This window comes from Papio anubis, chromosome 2, assembly GCF_008728515.1.
Source record: "Papio anubis isolate 15944 chromosome 2, Panubis1.0, whole genome shotgun sequence".
NCBI classification, from domain to species: Eukaryota; Metazoa; Chordata; class Mammalia; order Primates; family Cercopithecidae; genus Papio; species Papio anubis.
Genome location: NC_044977.1, coordinates 44,787,007 through 44,813,154, shown reverse-complemented (window position 1 = coordinate 44,813,154; position 26,148 = coordinate 44,787,007). Strand labels below are relative to the sequence as shown.

The following is a 26,148-nucleotide window of genomic DNA, read 5'->3' as shown; positions in this document are numbered from 1 at the left end:
CCAATGCCAGTGGTGGCCCTTGGGAGCCTGGGTGAACTTTCTTAGGAAGTTGCCCCCTTTATCAATGATAAAATGGGAATTTCCTCTGACCAAGCGGAATGGGGTTTTGGATGGGGGTGGCTCTAAGGACAAGAGAAACCTGAAGCACCCCCTTGAAGTGGAGGGCATGACTCAGTTGGAGACCTCAGAGGGCAAGAGCTTTCCTCTGTCGAAAGCCTGATGAGGCCTGAGGAGCATTTTTAGTGTCTAACACATCTCCCTCCCTCCACCTAGGATGACATTGTGTAGACCTGTTCGTTTTTCTTCTTTGTAGCAGCTTTCTTGGGCATCTATTATGTGGGAGGCCATCCTAGGGACATTGCAAAGGGTCCTTCTCTTAGCAGCCTTGCACATACACAAAAGGCTCTTTGGAGTTTCTCTCTCTCAAAAGTTTGCTCAGTCTAAGCCTTTAGCACTGTCCAGTAGATGCTCACTTTGCTAGAGAAAAACCTAGAAAAGGGAGAGCAGGTCTCCACCCATAAGGAGAAAGAAATGCACAGAGATTGTCCTGTGAGGCAGAGTAAAGCCAGACACCCCAGAGATTTACAAACACACAGCCTTGTGTAGGTTCTTCTGTTGTGTAATCTAACAAGTTACGTTCTCATTTTCAGTTAGAACCTTTGTGACGGAGTTTAAATTAAAGAGAACTTTTCTTAATACTACTGTGGAAAAACATTCAGACCTACAAGGAGTTGAAAATGAGATCACCAAAACGGTAAGTGTCCTGAATGGCATCTTTCTACTAGTCTTTTGTTTCCTAGAACAGATTTTATTCCAAGAGGGAACTGCCTAGGGGTCAGCTCTATCTCCTGGGCTCTTCACTTTTGTTATATTTGGAAGGAAAACTTCACGGTAAAATAAAAAGCCTTTCAGAAATGGAAGCGAGGTGTGGGTGCCCAGTAGAAGAGTTTCTTCAGATGTGTCCTCATGCACAGTCTTTATCTGCACCTTGGTGTTTCTTTTCCATGTGCAAACTCATAGTCACAGACATGCAGATGACAGGCACCAGCAGGAGCTGTTGGTGAGGAGGAAGGACCCAGAAAATCTTACGGTCCCATCTGCTGTTGACAGGCTGTGTGACTTTCCCCTTGTATTTTGGAGCTCGGGGGAATGATACTCTTTCCTCAAAGGAATGCCAAAGGTGCAACAGTTAATCCTGATGCCCTAGGGTTTGAGAACTCACTGTATAGATGACTGAGGGGCCTTTGATTCTGCTTCTTTCCCTCTTTGCCTGCTTTTGATCAGAAATTTAAAAAAAGAAAAGAAAAGAAAAATGCCATCCTGGGCAGCATGGCAAGACCCCGTCTCTACAAAAAAGACAAAAATTAGCTAGGGTTGGTGGCACGCACATGTGGTCCCAGCTACTCAGGAGACTGAGGTGGGAGGACCATGTGAGCCCCGGAGGTTGAGGCTGTGGTGAGCTGTGATCAAACCACTGTGCTCCAGCCTGGGTGACAGAGCGAGACCGTGTCTGAAAAACAAAAGAAACCCCCCAAAACAGCAACAACTAAAAAGGAAAATGGAGAGGAAGAAAGAAGAGAGGAAAATGAAGCTCATATAATAAACTTTGCTTCTCAACTGCTATCTGAGTCAGAGATTTGACTCGTCTGTACAGTGAGTTTTTAAACCCTAGGTTCAGAAAATTGAAATTTACCATTAAAAAACTTTAGAGATGAATTGATTTCCAATCTCAATGTTACTTGTTCTTTGTGGATAGGAGTTAGTATATTAGCCAGGAATTATACATTTCTATGGGACTTTGGACTTTATTTATGTAAAATGTGGATCCAGTTCTATTTCTCTATCTCCTGAGCATTCCCTTCATGATAGGGATGATGTCAGATGGCGCACTCCTGTGACAGGCATTGCCAGCACGTCTACAGAGAGAAACCCGGGAGGTCTGGAAGTGAATGACATTGCCTGAGTCCACGCACAGCAGGTGCAAAGTTGGGGAGCAGTCCATTAACCCACCCTCACTACTGATACCAACTTCAAGTTCAGGCATCCCCAAGATCACCCTCAGTTTCAATATTCACTAGAGGAGTCACAGAGCTTACTAAAAGCAATTATATTCGCAGCTACAGTTTATTACAGCGCAAGTCAACAGGTTTAAATCAGCCAAGGAAAGAGATGCACGGGGCAGAGAGGGCAGAGAGTCCGGGAGAGTTCCAAACACAGAGCTTCCAGCTGTCCTCCCGCTGAGGAGTCATGCACAGTGTTAACTCCTCCTGGCAACAGTGTGTCCAGTATGCAGGGAGTTCTGCCAACCACGGAAGCTCTCCAGAGCCTTGACTGGGGCTTTGTCATGTGGCTGACCTCAATCTCTAGCCCCTCTAGAGGTTGAGCTGATACCATGTTACCCAACCCCACCATAAATCACATTGTTGGACTCTGGCATGGCCCAGCACCCCCAGGTAAACAAAGAAGTTTTTATTAGACAGCACATTCCGAGGGCTTAGAGATGGCCTCCCAGGATCTAAGAGCAAAGGCCTGACTTCCCTGGGGCCAAGGTTAAATTCTTTACTACACAGCAGAATTTTATGTCTACTAATCCTACGCCTTGTCCCTTCGCCATAGCTGCCCCTTGGTCATGCTGCAGGTGGATATCTCCTGCTAAGACAGTTTAGGGGTTTAGAACCCTATGCAGAAGTGCAGTCCTTCACATTACATGGTGCTCAGTGACTCATTTGACTTGCTATTTTTTGCCCAGTATCAATGTATAATTTACTGGTGATGTGACGCACCTGTCCCCAAGAACGAGTGAAGATTAATGAATCATTGGCTGGGAAAGCCACTCACATGGTCTTTCCCGAGATGTTATTCTGTTTACCAAACCTGGAAAAACAGGTTAATAATAAAACAACAGTAATAAATCATTGCTATTAGGCTATAAAATGATGTCATAGGAAGCCAGAAAGGGTTTGATAATGCCACATGTTTGCCCCCATCTTCTGTAGAGTGGCATGTAGACAGGTGGGTCTGCACTGGGCCCAGTACTGAGACCCTCCACTCTGGGAAGGGAGTCTCGGTAGCTCCTATTGTGCAGGGCAGCAGGGAAGCAGGCCTGATATTTCATGCTGTAGAGGGATTTTCTACTGTCTCCAAGGGCACAAGGCAAACATTGGGAGAGTAGCTCTTAATTTGCTCTCAACAAAAGGGCTCTTGACCCACGTAATGTAATTTCTCACGGAGAGCCTTTTTGAAGAAGACCTGTCTTTGAGTTAGGTCAACTCATTGTAGATTATAAGGCGTCTATGTAGGGCCTGTCAGAGCTAGGGTAGCTAAAAGGAGCCTTTCCAATGCAGCTCGTTCACTATGCAAAGTCCAAATAAACAGTTGCCTCTGAGTTGTTTGAAACCCTGGGCCTTAGAAGAGAGCTGCTCCTTTGAAGATGTTTTGCATCCAAGGGTGCTATTCTGAACATCATTTCCTGCCAAGATTTTCCCCACTGATTTACTCTCTGCCTCTTTCTCTTTGTACTCGTGGAACAACAGAAAGGCATTTAAGAGGGGAACAAAAAAAGGACACCACTTCTGTGCAAAGCCGCCTGCTGATAACTTGATGGCTGGAAAATGCCTGTTTTATCCTGAAAATAGGAAACTGGTTCTAGGTCCAAGGCTTTTGTCTAACTCACAGTTAACGACAGACTTGTTCTTCCTTTCAGTTAAATATGTGTTTTTCAGCGTTACCTAGTTACATCCGATCTACAGTTCACGCCTCTAGGTAAGTAACAGATTACATTTGCTTGTGAACTAGTCTGTAGAAAGGGGAGGCTGTTCTAACGTGGGTGATAGCAACAAAACCGGGCTGTTTTCACCCAGCCATGGGGCGATCCAGGGACAAGGTCACTGACCTTCATGCTCTCCCATTCTGTCACTGGAGAATGGTGATGACACTCATTTCCAAAAGCCTTGGGACCTACGTGTCATTTCAGGGCTATTAAAAACCCACAAACTTTGCCTATAGGGAGTCCAACGCGGTGGTGATCTCACTGCAAACAACCTTTTCCCTGGCCTCCAATGTGACGCTGTTTGACCTGGCTGATAGGATGCAGAAATGTGTCAACTCCTGCAAGTCCTCTGCCGAGGTCTGCCAGCTCTTGGGATCTCAGAGGCGGATCTTCAGAGGTAAGAGGGCAGCCCTCTGGGAGGACCCTACCCATATTGTTAGGCAAGACCTAAGATGGAAATGCAAGGCATCCAGGGCTCAGACCAAGGAAAGGCCCTCACAGAGCCTATTTTTGGCATGGGTGTTAAGTCAAAGACCTTTGTGCACATGCGTCTTCCTTTATGTGTGCGTGCATGTACAGACACATGCACACACACACCCAGAGTCCTGTACACAAGCCTTGAAGACACCTGGTCCTTGGCATGCAGCTCCTTCTATTTCTTTTATCCAGTGTTGATGTGGGAGGGGGAGGGGTATAGGAGCTGATGTGACAAAGCAGAAATCACTCTTTTTCCCTTGAAAAGTTCCAGCTCTCTTTGGGGAAATAGAATGTACATGCTTGTCAATGATCCAAAAAAACCTTCATCTGGCCAGAAGCAGTGGCTCGCATCTGTCATCCCAGCACTATGGGAGGCTGAGGTGCCCTTAAGCCCAGGAGTTCGAGGCTACGATTGCACCGCTGCACCCCAGCCTGGGCCACAGAGTGAGACCCTGCCTCAAAAAGCAAAATAAACAACCACCACCAAAACCTTCATCATGATACATTATTAGGTTAAAAAAAAACACAAAACAAACCCATGTGCATTATTACCCATTGTTTGTGTTTGTTTGCACATTATAAATGCACAGAAACGAGACCAGAAGAATGGAGGCCAGAATGCCCACAGTGGCGCCATAAACAGTTATTTTCCTTTTCTCATTCTTGCTTTGTCTGTTTTGTCAAAAGCTTCTATAGTGCCTCTGGTGTGAGGCAAATGAAGAAAGGATTGGAGACAAGTTCAAAAGGGAAGTTTGGGTCTTGGAGGGGAAGTTTCACCTCCAGGACAGGAAACTCAACTGGAATCTAAAGTACTTCTTTGCAAAGGGGGCTTGTCCCTGTTGCCACATGCTATATGATCAAAGTTAGCTCATTTTACTGCACAAGTAGGGCTGGCAAAGGATGGAGAATCTAGTCTAAACCTCCCATCTGGCATCCAGATGCTGGACATGAGTAGAAGATATCAGATTGTAACAGTCTGCTGGTAGATCCATGACATTGACATTCCCAGTGGGCCTGGGTTCCGTAACTGCTGGTCAAAAGAGCTTTCTGGAGTGGGCCTGTATATTACAGAGCTTGAGAGCCAGATTGTTAGCCCTTCATTCTAGGATAAGAGCTGGAGCTTGGCCCATTTAAGGCTAGTTATTAATTTGAAAAAAAAAAAAAAAAAAGCTAAACCTCTGAAGTTGAAGTTATTATTGATGGGGGAGTGAGGTAGAAAGGTCATGCCCCATTATATCATGGTCATGCCCCATTATATCATGCTCGAAACTTTGAGACTCTGTGGTTTTACTTGTTTGTTTCTCTTGCCACGGATTCAAGGGTACCAAGTTGTCCTCCCCACTGCAGTAGGAAAGTCACCTTTCAGTTCACTAAAATTTATGGAGTACATTCTGTGTGATCACTATTGTACCAGGTTACTTTTTGTGCCCCATAAATGCGTTCGTGCCTTTACAATTCAAATGCCAGTCATTTGGATTTGAAAGAGCCTGCTCATGGCAGCCCTACCCACCCTCTGACTCCCATTCTTCCAACTGCTTGTATATGGTTTATGGGAAAGTACCTCTCACCCTTGCTGCCTTGCTGAAGTTCCTATTTACTTCTCCTTTCAGAGCCCATGAGAACAAAGACAGCTATGCATATCAACTGAGAAAAACAGGCTTGTTTCCCTGTTTTTCCTCCCAGGTCTTCTTCAGGTTTTGCCAAGACCAGCCTGGTCTCATGCTAACCTTTCTGAGTACTAGAGAGGTGGCCTTGACAGCTTCTGACATCTGGGTGTTTCCAGCATATGGGCAGTGCTGGGCTACTCTGGACACTGCCGTTGGAAAGGAGGGTTTTCTGTCTTCACTTCATAAAACATCCACTTCCTTGCCTTTCAAAGAAGTGCAGCTCTTGTCGTCTCCAGAGGTTTAGTCTTTGGAAATCCCCCATGGAACGTCTCAGCTTTAGATTTGCTTAAGAGTCTCATTGTCTGTGTTGGCGGATGTTATGCCCAGGAAAGACCATGGGAATTGTGAATGTAGCAAAATCACATCGCCGGGCTTTACATGAAAATGGGGTTCTATGTGGTCCTATTGGATGGATTTATGGTAGAATATTCTTTGAGAATTTGCAGGGTAGCGACTCCTCCACTGCAGAGGCGGGCCCTGTGTCCCATGCTTTTGCGTAGATCTGCTTCTGTGCAGGGCACAGTTGCTGCAGCAGAGTGTCCTTTTTGCCAACGGGCTGGATTAATGGGCAGGGTGGAAGGAAGACGTGACATTGGCTTCCAGAAAATATCTAATCAGGCCAGGCAACTCTGGCTGGCCGCTGGACAAGGCAAGTGTCAGCCTGGACAGGTTTCTGCCCTGGAGGAATTTCTTTATATTAAGGCTTGAGGACTGGCAAAGCCTTCAGAGAGTGGAGATGAGGGATTGTGGAAGTTCATTACCTCCCTGGTGCCAGCTTCGCAGTGTTTGCCTGGTGAGATTTTCCATTTTTAATTTTTCTCCCTTAAATACAAACTTTTTACAATAAACAAAGGAAATTCTATCGCACACACAAATGTGGTTCTGGTTGAGCACGCCAGCTTCCACTGATAAAGGCAGGAAATTCAGCTTTGAGAACTAGAGTTGTGTCCTAAGTTTACCTCGTGTGACCAGGCTGTCCACCGGCCCTGAGCTCTCAGGACTCACAAAAGGGGGCAGATGTGAGGAACCCCATGTGGGGTGGCAGCTCACGTCACCAAAACCTGCCTGGGCAGGGGCAGTTTTGCACTTTTAAAAGGGGTACCTGGCTTCTGAATAGGTTGGCTTCCTCCTTTGGGTGGGAAATGGGAGACCATGGCTGGAAAATTGGCAGTCATTCCTCCCTGCACAATAGATACATGGCCCTTCCTCTTGCATCTTTCTTCCCATTCTGAACTTGAGCTTGCCCCCCAATAACAACAGCAAGTATCTAGCTTGCCTTGCCCTGCACATGGGTGTAAATAAGGTACTATCCACTATCCAGTTGGTTTCCTATTTTTGTTCCATTCTCTGTGTACCCCATATACACAGTAGGCCTATGCACCCTTATTGTGTCTGCTGTAGACAACTTCACAGAGGGCCATATGCCCCATAGGAAATGCTTTCTGATAATAATGAAATGATTCTTTGTCATCCATAAAATGAATAAGGCCCTAAAGTGAATGAGGTAGCAAGCCTGAAAGATGGGCTCCTTCTCTGCCTGCCTCTGTTTCTCTCTGCCTGGTCAGTGACAGGCTGCCATGTGTACCAACCAATCCCTGTGCAAGGCACTGAAGACCCAGAGATGAAGAAGCCTCAAGAACCCATCAGTGGAGTGGGGGAGACTGCCTGATAAACAGAATTACACTGCAGCCCGGGGCAAGTAGATTGTCTTTCAGACCCCTCCTCCTCACCAGTGGGCAGGGTGATGTAGGCAGCACGCTGTCAGGACAGCAAGCCACCCTGCCACAGGGAGTGGTGCTAGGTCCCTTTTTAGGCCATGCAGAGACGCAGAGCTGAGATGCACTTCCACTTGAGATAGGTGTGGCCTGCACTCCTGTTCTTAGCCTGAGTCTCGGCTTCCTAAGAACTTGGCCGTATTTTCTGGTTGTGCTGATCCTTCCTCTGCAGTCCTTTGGAAGATACCGGGTCATTAAGGGCTGTATTTGCAGTGAGCACCAGAGGAGGGAACAGGGCCCTGTTGATTCCAATTTGGTTTTTCAGTTGGTCCGTGGCCCGCCGTGAGGGTGTTTTCAATGGGGAAGGCTGGTGCACAGCCTGCGGCTGATCAGAGAAGGAGTGGCAGAAGGCAGTGCAGATGGACTCCTGAGAGGAGTGTTGCTCTGTGGAGACTTTCTGGAAAACTGTTCTCAGCCTCTTGAAATAGAAAGTTCATGCAGACACACGAGCTTTGAAGTGGAGGAGGTTTTAAGGTTTGAAGTGGAGGAGGTTTTAAGGTTTGAAGTGGAGGAGGTTTTGTTTTATTTCACCGTCTTGTTTTTCCATTCCAGCGGGCAGCTTGTGCAAGCGGAAGAGTCCCGAATGTGACAAAGACACCTCCATCTGCACTGACCTGGATGGCGTTGCCCTGTGCCAGTGCAAGTCGGGATACTTTCAGTTCAACAAGATGGACCACTCCTGCCGAGGTAGCCACAGCTTCGCCTGGGGTTCTGTGCCCCATCCTGGGACTCTGCCTGGTGCTCTGTCTCTCTCTCTCTCGCTCTCTCTCTCGCTCGCTCTCTCTCTCTCTTGCTCTCTCTCTCTGCTTAGGCGTGACCATTCTAAACTGAGGGTAACTGGTTCTTGTTATTTTGCTCGTGGCAAGATTGAATACATTATCTCCTTGGAATAATAGCATTATCTTTGACTGGTGCATGCTGGTCTGGCCAATTAAATTCAAAGGAAGAGAGAATGGAATGCCTGTGGTAGCAGTGCCTTTTCTTTTTTTTTCCACTTAAAGGAAGTTAGAAAAATTATTGTTTTAATTCCCAAAGCTTTATCTATTGTCTGCTAATCTTTTAAAGTGGAAGTACAGGCATAGAGTCAGGCTTATATCTTTCAGAGGCAGCTGAGGCCAGAGTCAAAGCCTGACTCTGCCTCACTGATCGTGTATCCCCTTGGGCAAGTTACTTTGTTTCTCTGAGCCTCAGTTTCCTCTTCTGAGAAATGGGTATGGTGATCCTCTATTGGATATTTATTCTAAGAGTTAAGGAAAGCAGTGGATATAGAGGCCCTTTGTAAGCCGTCAGCATCTGCTCTTGTATTTGGTCCAGGTTGTTGTTGAATTAATGAGTTCTGGTTTTAAAGGTCTCATGCAGTGTTTGAGAGCAGAAATCTAATGCTACTAACCTTTAAGATGAGGCTTAAATTCATTTAGTTTGAGGGAAAAACTGCTCAAAGAATGTAGTCCAAGAATACTGCTTTAAAATAAAATTAATTCAAGTCCAGAGCACCACGCACCCTGACTTATAAAAAGGCTGCTGCAACTTGCAATCACCAGAAAAACTAATGATATAAAGGCCATCGTGGATGGCCAGTTTGCCTACTCAGTCAACACCTTGTTGGTGATAGATGTCAATGGATGTTACTGGAATCTAATAAAAATCACATCCTGGGGCGAGGTGACATGCCAGTTTTCTCTATCAGGACTTCCCATTGGAGGACTTGTTCATCACAGATAAAAATATATTTCAGGGCAGCACTCTTATCCTGAGCTTCAGACCCTCTGACTTTTTTAGGTTTGGATACAGAGTTCTCAAGTGCTCATCATTAGCTCTCCAGGTGAGACCTGTGATGGGTTTTGAAGGGGAGGGCCAACTCTCTGTTGGGCCTAGGTCCTGATGTGTGACTAGCACACAGCATGTCTCAATGCCATGCCAGACTGCCACATTGCTACAAAGAGATGATGCTTCCTCATGCCATCTTATCTGCTTTAATGCAGAGGGTTCCTTGCACCTCTTAGAAATGGGGAGTTGAACCAGGAGCAGTGACTCACGCCTGTAATCTCAGCACTTTGGGAGGCTGAGGTGGGCGGATCACCTGAGGTCAGGAGTTCAAGACCAGCCTGACCAACACGGAGAAACCCCATCTCTACAAAAAATACAAAATTAGCTGGGTGTGATGGCACTTGCCTGTAATCCCAGCTACTTGGGAGGCTGAGGCAGGATAATCTCTTGACTCGGTGGAGCGGAGGTTGCAGTGAGCCGAGATCACGCCATTATACCACTGCAGCCTGGGCAACATCGGTCTCAAAAAAAAAAAAAAAGAAATGGGGAGTTGATCCTGTCTTCACGTGGGAAGGGGGTTGGGCTAACATCCATGTGTGTTGGGGTGCTGTGCTGCTGACAGGGGATGATACAAGGTAGGCAGAGGATGGGCATGGTGCTGTGGTGTTCCCTGTGAAGAGTATCTCAACAATGGCCCTATCACCTTTGCTTCTGGCTGGCCTGCGCCACTTCCTCTGTTTCCAAGTCAGCAATTTTGTAATCATTTCACTTACAGGCTGGCATTAACAATAGCTGTTAAAGATTTACCGAGTGTGCTGACACAGGCACCAGCCACCTTATGTTGACCAAGTAAGGACCCAAGAAGCAGCATAAGGAAACCTTAGTTTGCCTTTGGGCTTGTTGCTGAGACCCGGTGAAGCCCTTTCTTGGCAGTATTTGCACCATCAGGCCTCTGATGAGTGGATCCCGGAGCTTCTTGGGCCACAGCCCTTTAGGCTGGATTCTGATGGGTTAGCAGTGACATCTTCTGGCCATCAGTGCTGGAGCACTGACACCTCAAATCAAGGCTCAATCCTGTGTATAAGTAGAGGATAGAGGAGTGTGTGTTCTCTAAATCACTGCAGTTCAAGCTATACATTAGCAGGTCTCTATGTTCTCTGCTGCGTGTGCACGCATACACACACACACACACACACACACACACAATGTGTTTGGTGTCTCACAGAAAATGTCTTTACCAGACTTTCAAAGCTACCTATAAAATCAAAGTAGATACCCCTCTCAATCCCTCTCATAGGTTTCTTAGCTTCCTTCCATCATGCAGGCATCATGATTAATTCTTTTTTTTTTTTTTCTTTTTAGAGACAAAGCCTTGCTCTGTCACTCAGGCTGGAGTGCAGTGGTACAATCAGGTCTCATTGCCGCCTTGACCTCCTGGGCTCAAGTGATCCTCCCACCTCAGTCTCCCAAGTAGGTGGGACTACAGGTCCTTGCCACTATATCCAGCTAATTTTTGTATTCTTTGTAGAGATGGACTTTTGCCATGTTGCCGAGGCTGGTCTCAAACTCCTAGGCTCAAGCAATCCACCCACCTCAGCCTCCCAAAGTGCTAGGATTACAGGCGTGAGCCACCACACCTGGCAATGAATTCGCACAACCTGTTTGCATGTCTCTTTCTTTAATCAGACTGCCAGTGCCTTAGGTGCCAGAACCGTGTCCTGAACAGTGCAGGGTTCAGCAAATGTCTGTTGAATAGATGAATGGATAAGGCAGCAAATAAGATAGGAAAAGATTGGCATGGCTAGATACAATTTCCCACAAGGGAACACAAGAGTTTTTAAGAAGCCACTGGCAGCTGGGCACTGTGGCTCATCATGCCTATAATCCCAGCACTTTGGGAGGCCAAGGTGGGAGGATCATGAGGTCAGGAGTTCGAGGCCAGCTTGGCCAATATGGTGAAACTCTGTCTCTACTAAAAATACAAAAATTAGCTGGGTGTGGTGGTGCACGCCTGTAGTCCCAGCTTCTGAGGAGTCTGAGGCAGAAGAATCGCTTCAACCCAGGAGGCAGAGGTTGCAGTGAGCTGAGATCCCGCCACTGCACTCCAGCCTGGGTGACAGAGTGAGACTCCATCTCAAAAAGAAAAAAAAAAAAAAGATGTCACTATCTACTTATTTCTATTTTTAAGTCCAGAAGACTTGAATTCACTTGTGCCTTATGGCAATAAGGGAAGCCCAGTTTGTGAATATGTACTAGCTGTTGCCACATTCATTTCATCTTCAGTGCTCTGGGTCAGAATACCTCTGGGGCAGGAGTCTCCAACCCTACTGGTTTGTGGTCTATTAGGAACCGGGCTGCATAGCAGGAGGTGCAGTTAGGAACCGGGCTGCACAGCTGAGCTCCACCTCCTGTCACATCAGCGGTGGCATTAGATTCTCGTAGAAGTATGGACCCTGTTGTGAACTGCACACGCGAGGGATCTAGGTTACGTGGTCCTTATGAGAATCTAATGCCTGATGATCTGAGGTGGAACAGCTTCATTCCTAGACCATCTCCCCGAGACCGCCACCTTGCTGGTCCATGGAAAAATTGTTTTCCATGAAACCGGTCACTGGTGCCAAAAATGTGGGGACTGCTGCTCTAGGGTGAGTGAGATGAGAAGCTGGGTCGTAAGGAGCACAGTAGCACCTCACTGACAAGTTTCCCCAGAACAGCTCCACAGCATAGTAGCACTCAACCACCAATGAATGACGGAATGAGCCCATTTGAAATAGAGAAATATCAGGACATCAGGGAGCCAGGTCACTCCTGAAACAAAATGGAAACAGCCCAACCCATCAGCTTGTGGCAGGACAACAGATGGACCTTACATCTGGCTGGATGACAGCCATGGAATGGACCGCCTCCACCCAGCAGATGAAATCTAATGTTGGGTGGGGAGATTGGATGTAAAAACATTTCCAGGAAGAAGTGTTCAAAATAGAACAGACTGGTGTGACATCACCCTGCCTCAGTGCCGAGATGGGTGGGGAGGAGTCACTAAGAAGCAAGCAATCCCCAGTGGCTGCCCTGCAGCCTTAGCCATCCACAGATCATCCAGGGCAGCTTTCCCCACTCCCATGACCTGCTGCAGCATGAGGCAGAGGCACACACAGGAGGAGGGTCACCGGACACGGGAGAGGCAGGAGCACTCAGCTGCCCCCTTGGAGAAGACCCCACCTGAGTGAGGCCAGCCGAGAACTCAGGTATCAAAGATTGGGAGATGGGGCCTCGTTACTCCTTCCCTAAACGGGATGCAATTATGCTCTACCCGTGGCATAAAGTGAAAGCACCTAGTGAAAATTGATTTGATAAAATAAGATTGAAAAATATGTAAAAGGTAAATCAGGTTGAAGGGGAAATTAACAGACTGTTTTGTTGAAGCCAGAAGGAAAGTGAATATGCAGAATGAGACACAGCAGGGTCCTGCATGCTTGGTAAAAGAAGGCCCCTCACTTAAGTGCTGCTGAGGTTCCTGGACACTGAGGCAAAAAGAGAAACATGACTTTGAAAAGAGTCAGGGTCCCTAAAATAAAGAACGGCTGTTCAGGAGCATCCCTGTCTTTTAAAACAATGGGGCCAAGAGAAATTTCTCTGGGGCATCCTCATCAAGAGGTTACTGAGTGATATTGTAGCAAAGCAGTCCATGACATCCCCAAATAAATACCACAGGGACTTTCCATGGCTGCTGCTTATAACAAAAAGGCCTTTAATACAAGAGATTGCAGCTCGGAAAAGTGATTTTGTGGGGCCAAAACAGTGCAGTCCAGGTGCACAGCTCTCTAATATCTTCCGTGAGACACATTACAGTTGATTTTGTTTTTGAAACTGTATTCCACAACCCTCTAGTGATATGTTAATAGAAAGTCTGTAACAATAAAGCAGATGCCAGAGATGTTCAACTGCTAACATTAAGAAAGTAGGAGGAGGGGCCGGGCGCGGTGGCTCACACCTGTAATCCCAGCCCTTTGGGAGGCCGATGCGGGCAGATCACGAGGTCAGGAGATCGAGACCATCCTGGCAAACACAGTGAAACCCCGTCTCTACTAAAAATACAAAAAAAAAATTAGCTGGGCGTGGTGGCGGGCGCCTGTAGTCCCAGCTTCTCGGGAGGCTGAGGCAGTAGAATGGCGTGAACTCGGGAGGCAGCAGAGCTTGCAGTGAGCGGAGATCGCACCACTGCACTCCAGCCTGGGCGACAGAGTGAGACTCCGTCTCAAAAAAAAAAAAAAAAAAAAAAAAGTAGTAGGAGGAAGAACATTCAGCACATCGTCATGAGGAAAGTTATCATGCACAAGGATGCTGGACCCAGCCCACAGGGCCCCTCTCGCCAGCCCCCTGTCCCTCCTCACCCCCAGACATGCATGCTGCTGGCCCCCCTAACCCACCATTAGCATGTCTGCTATCCCATCAAGTATTGCAGCTCTACCACTCTGTACCTTTTCTTATTCGGGATCTTTTATGCGATGTATCTCATACATTAACCCTGAATCACATTTTTATCATTCCTTGCAGCAGAGAATTTGTCTGTGAGGCCATTTTTCATTGTCTGCTTTCATTCAAGCATGCATTATAGCTCATGGTGTTCTGTCATCTTATCGTTGTGTTGAAAATGTTCTCTGGCCGGGCGCGGTGGCTCAAGCCTGTAATCCCAGCACTTTGGGAGGCCGAGACGGGCGGATCACGAGGTCAGGAGATCGAGACCATCCTGGCGAACACGGTGAAACCCCGTCTCTACTAAAAAATACAAAAAAAAAAACTAGCCGGGCGAGGTGGCGGGCGCCTGTAGTCCCAGCTACTCCGGAGGCTGAGGCAGGAGAATGGCGGGAACCCGGGAGGCGGAGCTTGCAGTGAGCTGAGATCCGGCCACAGCACTCCAGCCTGGGTGACAGAGCAAGACTCCGTCTCAAAAAAAAAAAAAAAAAAAGAAAATGTTCTCTGATCACAGAAATTTAGGAACTGCTGATCCAGGGAAATGGCCGGGCCACAACTGCTTCAGTGAAGTAGTGTTCCAGGAGCCGCACCACCCAAGGGTTCAAAGTTCTGTTCTTGGGCAAGGTGCCAATTAACACACATCTAGATATGTCCAAAATCCCCTACACAGACTACAGGGTGAGCATTCTGTTATGAAAACCTGGGCACACACCAGAACTGTGCCCCAGAAGATGTCACCCAAAGCTCCCCCCTTCTCATCGAAGGGTGGCAGCAGGACCGTTATCAGGTTACAGGTTTGATTTACATTAAGAAGGTGAGCCATATGTTTTTGCGATGGAAGGAGGTTCCCCAGGGGACATTCTTCAGCTATAGAGAGCTTCTAAATGAATTGCATTGGTCATATAATAATTGTAAATCTTATCTAGAAGTTATTTAGATAAATTGCCTCTATAGCTGAAGAATGACATGGTGGCTCACACCTTTAATCCTAGTACTTTGGGAGGTGGAGGTGGGCGGATCATCTGAGGTCAGGAGTTTGAGCAGCCTGGCCAACAGGGCGAAACCTCATCTCTCCTAAAAATACAAAAATTAGCCAGGCTTCATGGCGGGCCCCTGTATTCCCAGCTACTTGGGAGGCTGAAGCAGGAGAATCGCTTGAACCCAGGAGGTGGAGGTTGCAGTGAGCCAAGATAGTGCCACTGCACTCCAGCCTGGGCGACAAAACAAGACTCCATCTCAAAAAGTAATAATAATTACAACTACAAAACATTGATTTAGTGGTTACTGTGTACCAGACCTGTACTAAGCCATTTGAATGCCTTAATTTCACTTAATCACCTCCAATAAAATACTTTTTATAGCTGGGAGATTGAGAGCCACAAAGAGGTTAAGAAAAGTTTCTTCAGGTTAAGATTTGAGGCCGGGCATAGTGACTCACGCCTGTAATCCTAGCACTTTGGGAGGCAGAGGCGGGCAGATCACTTTGAACTCAGGAGTTCAAGACAAGCCTGAGCAACAGGGTGAAACCCCATCTCTACTAAAAATACAAAAATTAGCTGGGCATGATGGCACATGCCTGTAATCCCAGCTACTTGGGAGGCTGAGCCTGGAGAATCCCTTGAACCCAGGAGGTGGAGGTTGCGGTGAGCCAAGATGGCACCACCGCACTCCAGCCTGGGCGGCAGAGTGAGACTGTGTCTCAAAAAAAAAAAAAAAAAGTTACGCTGGCAACAGTATTTAAATGAGGATCATTCCAAACCAATTTGCAGGCTTCTGGTACTAGAATAATCTTGTGGACTTTAGGGTGGCTGGCATTTAATTAACTGGGAGTTTGGGAGAGGTAAACAGACACACTCATGCATTTTCCTTTTCTTTTTCAGCATGTGAAGATGGATATAGGCTTGAAAATGAAACCTGCATGAGGTAGGCTCAAAGTTCATTTAGTCTCATTTTGTTACAAATCTTATCTAGAAGTTATTTAGATAAATTGCCTCACTTATTTCTTTTGAGATTTGAAACTAATTCTTACCCTTTTTTCTTTCTTGGCTTGCAGTTGCCCATTTGGCCTTGGTGGTCTCAATTGCGGAAACCGTAAGTGTACAAAAGTGGACCATTATGCGTGGGCAGGGGCCTGGCCCTGTTGTTAGTGCACAGGTGTCAGTCTCCTCCCACTTCCCTCAGTTCACACCCGCTGTCTTCTTAGGTTCTGTGCCGATGGCATGGGGGCAACAAAGAGAAAGGCTGGGCATGGTGGCTCACGCCTGTAGTCCCAGCACTTTGGAAGACGGAGGCAGGAGGATCACTTAAGGCCAGGAGTTAGAGACCATTTTGGCCAACCTGGTGAAACCCCATCTCTAGTAAAAATAAAAAATTAGCTGGGTGTGATGGCATGTGCCTGTAATCCTAGCTACTTGGGAAGCTGAGGTGAGAGAATCACTTGAACCTTTGAGGCGGAGGTTGCAGTGAGCTGAGATCACACCACGACACTTCAGCCTGGACGACAGAGGAAGACTTCATTTAAAAAACAACCAAAAAAAAAAAAGAGAGAGAAAGATTTGACTGGTGCTGTTTAGGGGCTCAAGGTCTGGGCAGGAAGAGAAACACTTACTCCTAAATAGCCCTGCTGTGTACTGAGTGTTACTGTGATAACTAGACATGGGGTGTGGGACGGGGAGGCAGGGACTGTGCCCAGAGAAGAATGGGAGGACAGTCAACAGTACTTCTTGGAGGGAGTGGAATTAGAGGAACAGTTGGAAAGATTTAAACTGACGGGTATGAGGGAAGGACATCCCAGGCAGAGGGAACAACTTAGACAAAGGTCTTGAGGCAGCCATGGATCCTTGGTGTTCTGGGGACAGTATGTAAGTGGGCGTGGCTGGAGGATAGGAAGATAGGAAGGCAGAAAGTAGAGGATTTGGGCTGGCAGAGTATATGGGGTCTGAACTGTTGGCGTTGGGATCACCAGGCTGAAGAGTGTAGACTAACCAATAACTGTCAGGCAGGGCAAAAGTCTTAGAACAGGAAAGCAGTTTGATCAAGGAAAGCAATTTGGGCTGCATTGAGAACAGACTGTACGGAGGAGAATGTGGGGGTGCAGCTTAGAGATTTCCAGCATAGTCCCCCAGGCATGCTAGAGACACACTTAGGAATCCTCTCTGCTCCACGTGGAAGTAGAGGGTGGAACTCCAAGCAGCCAAGAGTGTTGGTGGGGACTGTGAGCGTGGTGTGTTTTGCACCTAATCCAGTTCTTGGAGAAAAGCAACTGTGATTCATTTGAGATTGCTTGCACTGACATTTTCTTATATTGATACATTAGAAATGGAAATTATCAGCAAAATTAAATTTGGGGATATAGCGTATCATAGGATGTAACAGAAATACTAACAATGAAGATTTTAGTTTAGGACAGCTTTGTCTCTCATCCTACAGACAAATGTGCCAGGGGACTGTATTCTCAGTTTACTAGAAGGAAAGTAGACACGATTTTATTGAATGTGTGTAAAAAAGCCCCCTGTTTCTATTCCCCAATGGTATACCTTACATCTGATTTCTTCAGTGGTGTTTTCTTTGTTCGTAAAGGTTTTCTATTAGCAAGTTTCATTATTGACCTTCTTTGAGCATAACTAAAAAATAAAAATAATGAAATAAAATCAAACACATTCAATGCTGAATATAAAACTGACATAAAACTCTCTTGGTGCACCCAGCATGGAGCTACTCTCAGGCCAGAGTCTAGAGACTTAGAATTACATATCCATTTAGGATTACTGAGGACTTTGGTCATCTGATTTATTTTGACTGCAAACTAGCAAGAGGTTACAGAAGATAGTCTCAGAGGAAGACTAGGGAGGCACTTCTAGAAGCAATTATATGTATAGTCTTATTGAGTAGAGAGGGAGGAGCTCACAGAATTGATATTTGGTTTTTTGTTTGTTTGTTTTTTTGAGATGGAGTCTTGTTCTATCTCCAGGCTGAAGTGCAGTGGCGTGATCTCGGCTCACTGCAACCTCCGCCTCCTGGGTTCAAGCGATTTTCTTGCCTCAGTCTCCCAAGTAGCTGGGAAAACAGGCACACACCACCACGCCCAGCTAATTTTTCTATTTTTATTAGAGACGGGGTTTCACCATGATGGCCAGGATGGTCCCGATCTCTTGACCTCGTAATCTGCCCACCTTGGCCTCCCAAAGTGCTGGGATTACAGGTGTGAGCCACCGTGCCCCGCCGATGTTTGTTTTTTAAGTAGCAACCTGCAACCCTAAGTGGTGTAGTAAACAAGCCTGTACTCTTTAGAAGTCCCAGAGGACACTGTGGGGCCATAGCACCGTGTGAGCACGGCCCTTCACTCCGATGGACCCCAGTCATCACCCGCTAAATGGTATTTGGTGCACTCAGTTTAATAAGGCAAGGAAGTTATCATAGTTTAGCCTTTTTTGTTTAATGAAGAATAGCCAGAATTCTTTCTAGGTGTCAATGCTTCACAGGGTAGGCTTGAGTATTTTGGAGATTTGGCTTATGGAAAACAGTATGGATGGCAGTGCATGTCCTTTTCTAAAGATCAGTATTTAGGCAAGTCAGTTTCGCAGCTGGGCTCAGGGTCGTTATGCTCTCGTGTTTAGGAGGCTATCTGTGCCTTAAAGGGGCTGCCTAGTCTACAGAGTGGTGTGTGTTCACTTTTTTGTGTGAATCTCATTTCTCACTTGAAACCAGAACAGAGTCACAGAGAGCTCGTAAACTGATCAGAGAATGGAGTAGCCTGTGCACAAAAATAGATAAGAAAATCTATAACGTTTCAATGTGGAAAAAGGAGGCTGAACAATCAGAAATTTAAGATGTTTGAGACTTGTTTCTCAAATGCTGGAATACTAGAACTACATGATATATATGTGTGTGTGTGTGTGTGTACGTGTGTGTGTGTGTGTGTGTATACATATATAGTCTTTCAGAAGAGATGCCTCAAGGCTAAGAGTAGAGGTTGCATCACAAGCCTGCAGACCTGATCCTAAGATATTATAATATTAGGAACAGAGGCTGAGACAATTTTATGCAGCATGGATTAAAAATAATGTGAGGGAAGGAGGCTCAAGGTGCAGCAGACCTGTATCACGTGTGCAAGAAACTCATCTGAATGCAATCCACCTGATGGCAGAGAAAGAGAGATCCAGTGAGACAGGTGAGAGGTGTGGAGGTGTGGCCACCCTGTTCTCCACGTGTGCCCCTTGGGTGAGCCAGGGAGCAAGAGGTAAGAGATATGACCTGCTCAGTCCTCTTGGGGCCTCTCATCCCTGACAGGCCTCTCATAGAATGAGCTACTGCTTTAACCCTGTGTTGGTCAGACAGCTCCCTAGTTTTTAATTTTTATTTTTAGGGATGAGGTCTCTCTCTGTTGCCCAGGCTGGAGTGCGGTGGCCTCCCTGATCATGGTTCACTGTAGCCTCAATCTCTCAGGCTCAAGCAATCCTCTCACGTTGGTCTCCCAAAGTGTTAGGATTACAGGCGTGAGCCACTGCACCTGACCCCTAAATAAGTTTTATTAGAAAATGCTTCATGTTTCTCACCAAATGGAAGAGTGATCCATCGAGGGAACATGAGTCTATAAAGGGTTGCAGGACAGGGGTGTGAGCTGCAGGGCATTATTCTGAGTGGCATTGGTAATTTTTCTTGGAGATTATTAAGCACTATACATGTTTGGGGATGCTATTTCCCTATGTCATTGACTAGTCTGTAAATTCTTAAGTCAGGAAAAAGTCAAGCCCTCCCCATTATGTTTGTGGGGTTCTGGAAGTAGCCAAGATTTCTCTCTGATGCCTCAGATTTCCTTTTCCTTCCCATTAATCCAAGTCACTGTCACTGTGTCCAGCAGAGGGCAGAGGCCTGTCTGGATGGTTTGCTCCTGGCCACCTTTTGGAACTGGCAGCTTATCATTAGTGTGGTAACTGTTGTTATTCTGCAATGGCATGTAAATATCACTTTATCATTTTGATATCTCTATTAGTTTCAGTGTTGCAAGGCAGTTAATATTATAGTGGCTGATAATAAGTAGCACTTGCCACCTGCCTCTTTCTCTGAGGTCTGGGCCCAGACCTGGGTGTTGGTTAAGGAGATGGGAATTCATCCCTCTCTATGGTGATAGCATCTTGGGAATCTGTGACTCAGCATTCAATGTTTTGTGCCAAATATCAGCGTTCTGACCGCCCACCACCGTTACTCCCATTATTGCCACCTAAGACAGCAGGGGCCTTCCTGGGGCTGTGACTCAGGCTGGATTTTTCATAGGCAAGAAATGCTTCTTCTCTATGCAGACTTCTTAGGGCACGTACTCTACCCAAGCCCAGTGAGGCTGGGGAGGCTGGCTTTTTCCAGCCAAGCACACAGTCTTAAGGTTTTCTTGCTCCTACATTCCTTGCAATCATCCAACTCCAGTAGATTTGGGCATTAGGCATAACCTATGTCCTACTCCTGTAAAAGTTTCTGTTCGCTTTCTAGTTGTGCCCAGAGTTCAGTCCTTACTCCTTACAGAGAAACTGGAAAGGGCCGGGCACGGTGGCTCACGCCTGTAATCCCAGCACTTTGGGATGCTGAGGCAGGAGAGTAGCTCGAGGTCAGGAGTTCGAGACCAGCCTGGCCAACATGGTGAAACCTCGTCTCTACTAAAAATAAAAAAATTAGCTGGGAGTGGTGGCATGTACCTGTAATCCCAGCTACTCGGGAGGCTGAGGCAGGAGAATCACTTGAACATGGGAGGCAGAGGCTACAGTGAGCTGAGATCGCACCATTGCACTCCAGCCTGGGCAATAAAGTGAGACTCTGTCTCAAAAAATAAGTAAATGAATAAATAACTGGAAAGGGCAGGACAAGCCTTTCTCTCAAGTCTTCACCACCTGTGGAAGAGCAGGCCCTGCTGGAGCAGAGGCCCCGCTCCTGGGCAGCGCAGGTCTGCACCTTTCTTATCACTGCTCTCCTTTTAATTTTCTAAACATGTAAAATATCTCTCTGTTTATATCCCAGATTCCACCAATTCCAACAGCAAATATACCATTTGCCAGATGGCCCCAGAATTCTTTTAGGAATGTGTCATCAGACGTGTCTCTCTCTCCCCCTGCCTCCACCCTTTTCTTAGGGCGTGCGCATTTCCTCTGTTGCTGGAAGCTTACGTTGGTTCCTCCTCACAGTTTCATAATTGCTCTCATGACACTTTAGCCTTTTTTCTGTTTTTAAAATAAATTCCTTTTTAAAAAAATAACAATACAGCACATGCCCATTAATTTCCCCTATTTTAACCCAAATTAATTAGAAAATAAAAGTTAAGGGAAGAGGAGAGTAAAGTAAACAATCTCACCACCCATTAAACACTATGTTCACCACGTTTCCTTACTACTAAATGTGGGACATAGGCCAGCAGGATCCATGTCACCTTGGAGCTTGTTGGAAATGCACAGCTTCGGACTCCCGACTCCAGACCCACTGAATCCAAATCTGAATTTTCACCAGGCCCATAAATTTAGTTAATAGGCAGATTCATATGCATATTAAAGTTTGAGAACGGCCGGGCGCGGTGGCTCAAGCCTGTAATCCCAGCGCTTTGGGAGGCCGAGACGGGCGGATCACAAGGTCAGCAGATCGAGACCATCCTGGTTAACACGGTGAAACCCCGTCTCTACTAAAAAATACAAAAAAAAAAACTAGCCGGGCGAGGTGGCGGGCGCCTGTAGTCCCAGCTACTCGGGAGGCTGAGGCAGGAGAATGGCGTAAACCCGGGAGGCGGAGCTTGCAGTGAGCTGAGATCCGGCCACTGCACTCCAGCCTGGGCAACAGAGCTAGACTCCGTCTCAAACAAAAAAAAAAAAAAAAAAAAAGTTTGAGAAACACTGGTATTACGTATTTTTCCAGAGATATATATGTGTGTGTCTTTTTAACAGAAATTGAATCTCACTGAATATACTGTTCTGTGACCTGCTTTTAAAACTAGTAAACTGTGGAATGTTTTCACTTACATGATTTTATAATGTCACTTTTGATAGTCCTGTGGAATTCTGCTCTATGGACATACTGTAATTTGCTTAACCATTTCTCTCACTGCCTTTCAAAAGTCTCTTTTTAAAATATTCTTGTCATCTAAGCCATTTTTTTTCTGTTTTTTGTTTGTTTTTGTTTTATTTTTTGGTTTTCTCTTCTTTATTTCTTTTTTTTTTTTTTGAGATGGAGTTTCACTCTTGTTGCCCAGGCTGGAGTGCAATGGCACGATCGTGGCTCACTGCAACCTCCGCCTCTGGGATTCAAGGGATTCTCCTGCCTTAGCCTCCTGAGTAGCTGGAATTACAGGCGCTCGCCACCACACCTGGCTAACTTTTTGTATTTTTAGCAGAGACACGGTTTTATCATGTTGGGCAGGCTGGTATCGAACTCCTGAACTCAGGTGATCCACCTGCCTCAGCCTTCCATAGTGCTGGGATTACAGGCGTGAGCCACCATGCCTGGCCCCATTTTTCTGTTTCATGGTTATTGTCATTTTGTGATTATAGAGCTCACATAATTCTCCTAGATTACTTTTTTCTGACCACAGACTTTTTTTTTCCATCCCTCTGTCATATTTGCCACATGTCTCTTTTGTAGGTCATCCTTTCGTTCAAATGGTCTGCACCTCTTCAGAGGAGAACTCTTCCCCACAGCCTCCCAGCATAGCCAGCAGGGAGTGAGAGTCTGCCTTCCCCACTGACAGCCCTCTTCCCGTGAAGTCAGACATTCCGCTTAAATGTCAGTCTGCACTGTCTCCCCAGCCCAACCCATGGTCTCACGGCAGGTGTAGAAGGTGTCTTCAGTTGTGTTCACCCAGTCGTTGCCTTGTGTTATAAAAGACTTAAACCAGTAGAAGTGCTGCATGTTGGTGGGAGTCACTCAGAACATACATCCAGGAAGACAGCACTAAACTGCTTAGGAGGAAGGAGGGAGAATCTATTAATATTACCCAGAAGGCAACTGGAAGTCTCATTCAGCTAAAAGCAGTCATTTTGTTCGGTCTTGACTGGCCTCCCTTCACTTCAAACGGGGGAAGGCAGGGATTGGGGGAGAAGGAACTGCTGCTCTGTACCCAACCCTCCTACTAGCGAGGACTGTTTGGTGAGGTGGAAGGGATAGAGTTGTGTAAAACATCAGGAGAAAGTGACAGAATCGTGTGGGGCACTGACACAGTGGAGAGTGGTGGGCACTGGATATGTTCACACCCTGCCTGTAGACTTGAAAAAGGTGAATTTCAGAAGGTGCAGGGGAAAAGAAGAACGCTGTGAACAGAGATGGAAGAGGAATGGAAAGATTTTAAAGGCAAAAATTGTCTGAGTGCAGTGGCTCACACCTGTAATCCCAGCACTTTAGGAGGCCGAGGAGGGAGGGTTGCTTGAACCCAGAAATTTGAGACCAACCTGGACAACACAGTGAGACAAAAAAAAAAAAAAAATTCAGCCAGGCATGGTGGCATGCGCTTAGTGTCCCAGCCACTCGGGAAACTGAGGTGGGAGGATCACTTGAGCTGGGGAGGTTGAGGTTGCAGTGAGCTGTGATCATGCCACTGCACTGCAGCCTGGGTAACAGAGCAAGACCCTGTCTCAAAAAAAGATTAAAAAATAAAAGGCAAAATTCTAACTATAAATCACGAGTGAGCTCAGTGAGGAAAATATGGAGAGAACTGAATGCATTGTAAGATAAAAACTAATGTGGCTACCTAGAAAGTTCTGTAATATGTTCAAGAATCTTAAAGGAAGGTTGGCTAAGGTTCTCCTGGAGTAAGTGAGCCTAGCTAGCCTAAGCGACAAAGAGAGTTTATTGGAAGGATCCTGGCATCAGGAGTGGCAGGAACCAAGGAAGTAGGGGAAGGAAGTTCAGCAGCTGAGGGTAGCAAGGGGCTTCCTATGAGAGCACACGTTGCCATGACTGCATCCTCATGTCTCGTCTCCGCTCTTTGCCGTGTGTCTGTACACAGGCTCTCCTTCCCAGACAACATGATGGAAAATAGGGTCACCAAGCAGCTCTTGGTCAGGGGTGGGGAGGTCACTAGCTCACAATTTTGAAAGCGATGGCCCTCTCTTTCCCACATTCCTGGGAAGTAACTAATGGATCCAGTTTGGATGGTGGGTTTATTCCCAGACCAGCCAGCTGTGTCCAGGGGATGGTGTTACATGTCGGAGTGTGCCCACCCCCAGCTGCAGTTGGAAGGGGTGCACAGTTCTCAGAAGGGGGGTGGCTAAGCAGATAGTCCAGTAGATCCCATCCAAATAAGCATATAAACATAGACAAATATGGCTCTGAGGAAAGGCTAAGGCCCAGAATGTGCTGTTGGTTTGATGAAAGATGCTAACAGTGATGACAACAATGTCAAACTGTGAAGAATCAGGGAAACATGGAGGCATTGCTTGAGAAAGACTGAAATGTCAACAAATGCCAAGAAGAAAGTAGGACTAAGAATTCCAAGCTCTTCATTCCGGAAAATCTTTTCACACTAGAAAGGATAGGACAGACAAACCTAAGATGACATTCACTGCCTCTGTCTCACCTAAATAAATATTCAGAGCACCTCTGAAGCTAGGACACACTTCAGCTGGCACTTATTCAAATCCGTGCACTTCTACATCATCATAAATCTAAAATCAGTACTTAACCCCAAAAGATCATTTGTAGAGTGATTTTAAGATCTGTGGGGGATATTACAAGGTTACAGTGACATGGCTGCCAAAGAACCTCAAATGAACTCTTTAAAAAATATGTGTGTGTATCTATACACAATGTCAAGATTTCAGGGAGGGGTGTCTGTATGTGTGTGTGTGCGTGTGCACGTATGTAAATACGTAAATAAAATTTGGGAAATGCAGAAAAGCACAAAGAAGAAAGCAAGTTCTCCACCATTACCCGAGGCAGTACTAACTTGTGCAAACATTTTGGTGAGCTCCCTCCCAGGCTCTTACTCTCTGCTTGTGTGCTGGGTGGTCTCCTGGCTTTCAGCCCAGTGCTCTTTCCTCTCCTGTGTAATCAAAACCAGTGCTACCCACGGTCTGGTCCGTTGGCTGGCAGCAGCACCATCCCATAGAAGCCTCTAGAAGTGCAGGTTCTGAGCCCCTGCCCAGTACGACTGAACCAAATCCCTTGGAGCAGGGACCAGGAATCTGGGTTTTAACAAGGCTTGTGGGTGACTGAGATGCAGACAGGAGTTTGAGAAGCCCTCATCTATGCCAGTGCTACGCAACTGGTGGTCTGCCGTGGGAAGTGTTACTGGACTGTGGCAAGATGACACAGAAGTTGAGAGTGAGCACTTAGAAATGTTTATATTAACTTGACATAACTGTGACATCCAAGCATAGGAGCCTTGGAAAAGAGTCCTATTATATTTTACAAATATACCAGCCCACAGTCAACTCCTTTAAAAAAAAAATGGGAAAGTTAAATTTATGATAGTTGGTACCTGTGAGGACAGATGAGGGAAGGAGCACATGGGACTTTATTTTCTTTATTTAAAAAGAATATCAGGCTGGGTGCAGTGGCTCACACCTGTAATCCCAGCACTTTGGGAGGCCAGGGTGAGAGGACCACTTGAGACCAGGAGTTCAAGACCAGCCTGGACAACATAGTGATACCCTGTCCCTACAAAACCCAAAAATTAGCTGCGCCTGTGGTCCCAGCTGCTTAGCAGGCGTCCGTGGTCCCAGCTGCTTGGCAGACTGAGACAGAAGGATTGCTTGAGCCCAGGAATTGAAGGCTACAGTGAACTGTGATTGTGCCACTGCACTCCAGTGTGGGCAACATAGTGAGACCTGTCTCAAAAAAAAAAAAAAAAAGGATAACCAGAAGCACAAACAAGCAAGCAAAAACTGGTCCTCAGGCCAGGCGTGGTGGCTCACACCTGTAATCCCAGCACCGTGGGAGGCCAAGGCGAGCGGATCACTGGAGGCCAAGAGTTCAAGACCAGCCTGGCCAACATAGCGAAACCTCGTCTCTATTAAAAATACCAAAAAATGAGCTGGGCATGCTGGCACCTGCCTGTAATCCCAGCTACTCAGGAGGCTGAGGCATGAGGATTCCTTGAACTTGGGAGGAAGAGGTTGCAGTGAGCTAAGATCACACCATTGCACTCCAGCCTGAGTGATGGAACCAGACTCTGTAAAAATAAAAAAACCCAAAAAACTGGTCCTTGACCACAGATAGTTTGAGAAGCACTGCTCTACACCATCTGTGTCTCTTT

The 26,148-nt window shown here is 46.4% G+C and overlaps 1 protein-coding gene across 3 annotated transcripts in view; it reads left to right on the top strand.

Annotated features, from left to right (window-relative positions):
• The window catches only part of HEG1 (heart development protein with EGF like domains 1), an 89,279-nt gene that overhangs the window by 48,592 nt on the left and 14,539 nt on the right, over positions 1-26,148 (top strand). For all 3 annotated transcript variants that reach the window (XM_021934137.2, XM_009200144.3, XM_021934138.2), the window contains 6 exons: positions 651-754; positions 3,704-3,762; positions 4,006-4,166; positions 8,241-8,375; positions 15,809-15,851; positions 15,982-16,019. In XM_021934137.2, the coding sequence (XP_021789829.2) occupies positions 651-754; positions 3,704-3,762; positions 4,006-4,166; positions 8,241-8,375; positions 15,809-15,851; positions 15,982-16,019 (540 nt within the window). The remainder of the gene's footprint in view (positions 1-650; positions 755-3,703; positions 3,763-4,005; positions 4,167-8,240; positions 8,376-15,808; positions 15,852-15,981; positions 16,020-26,148) is intronic.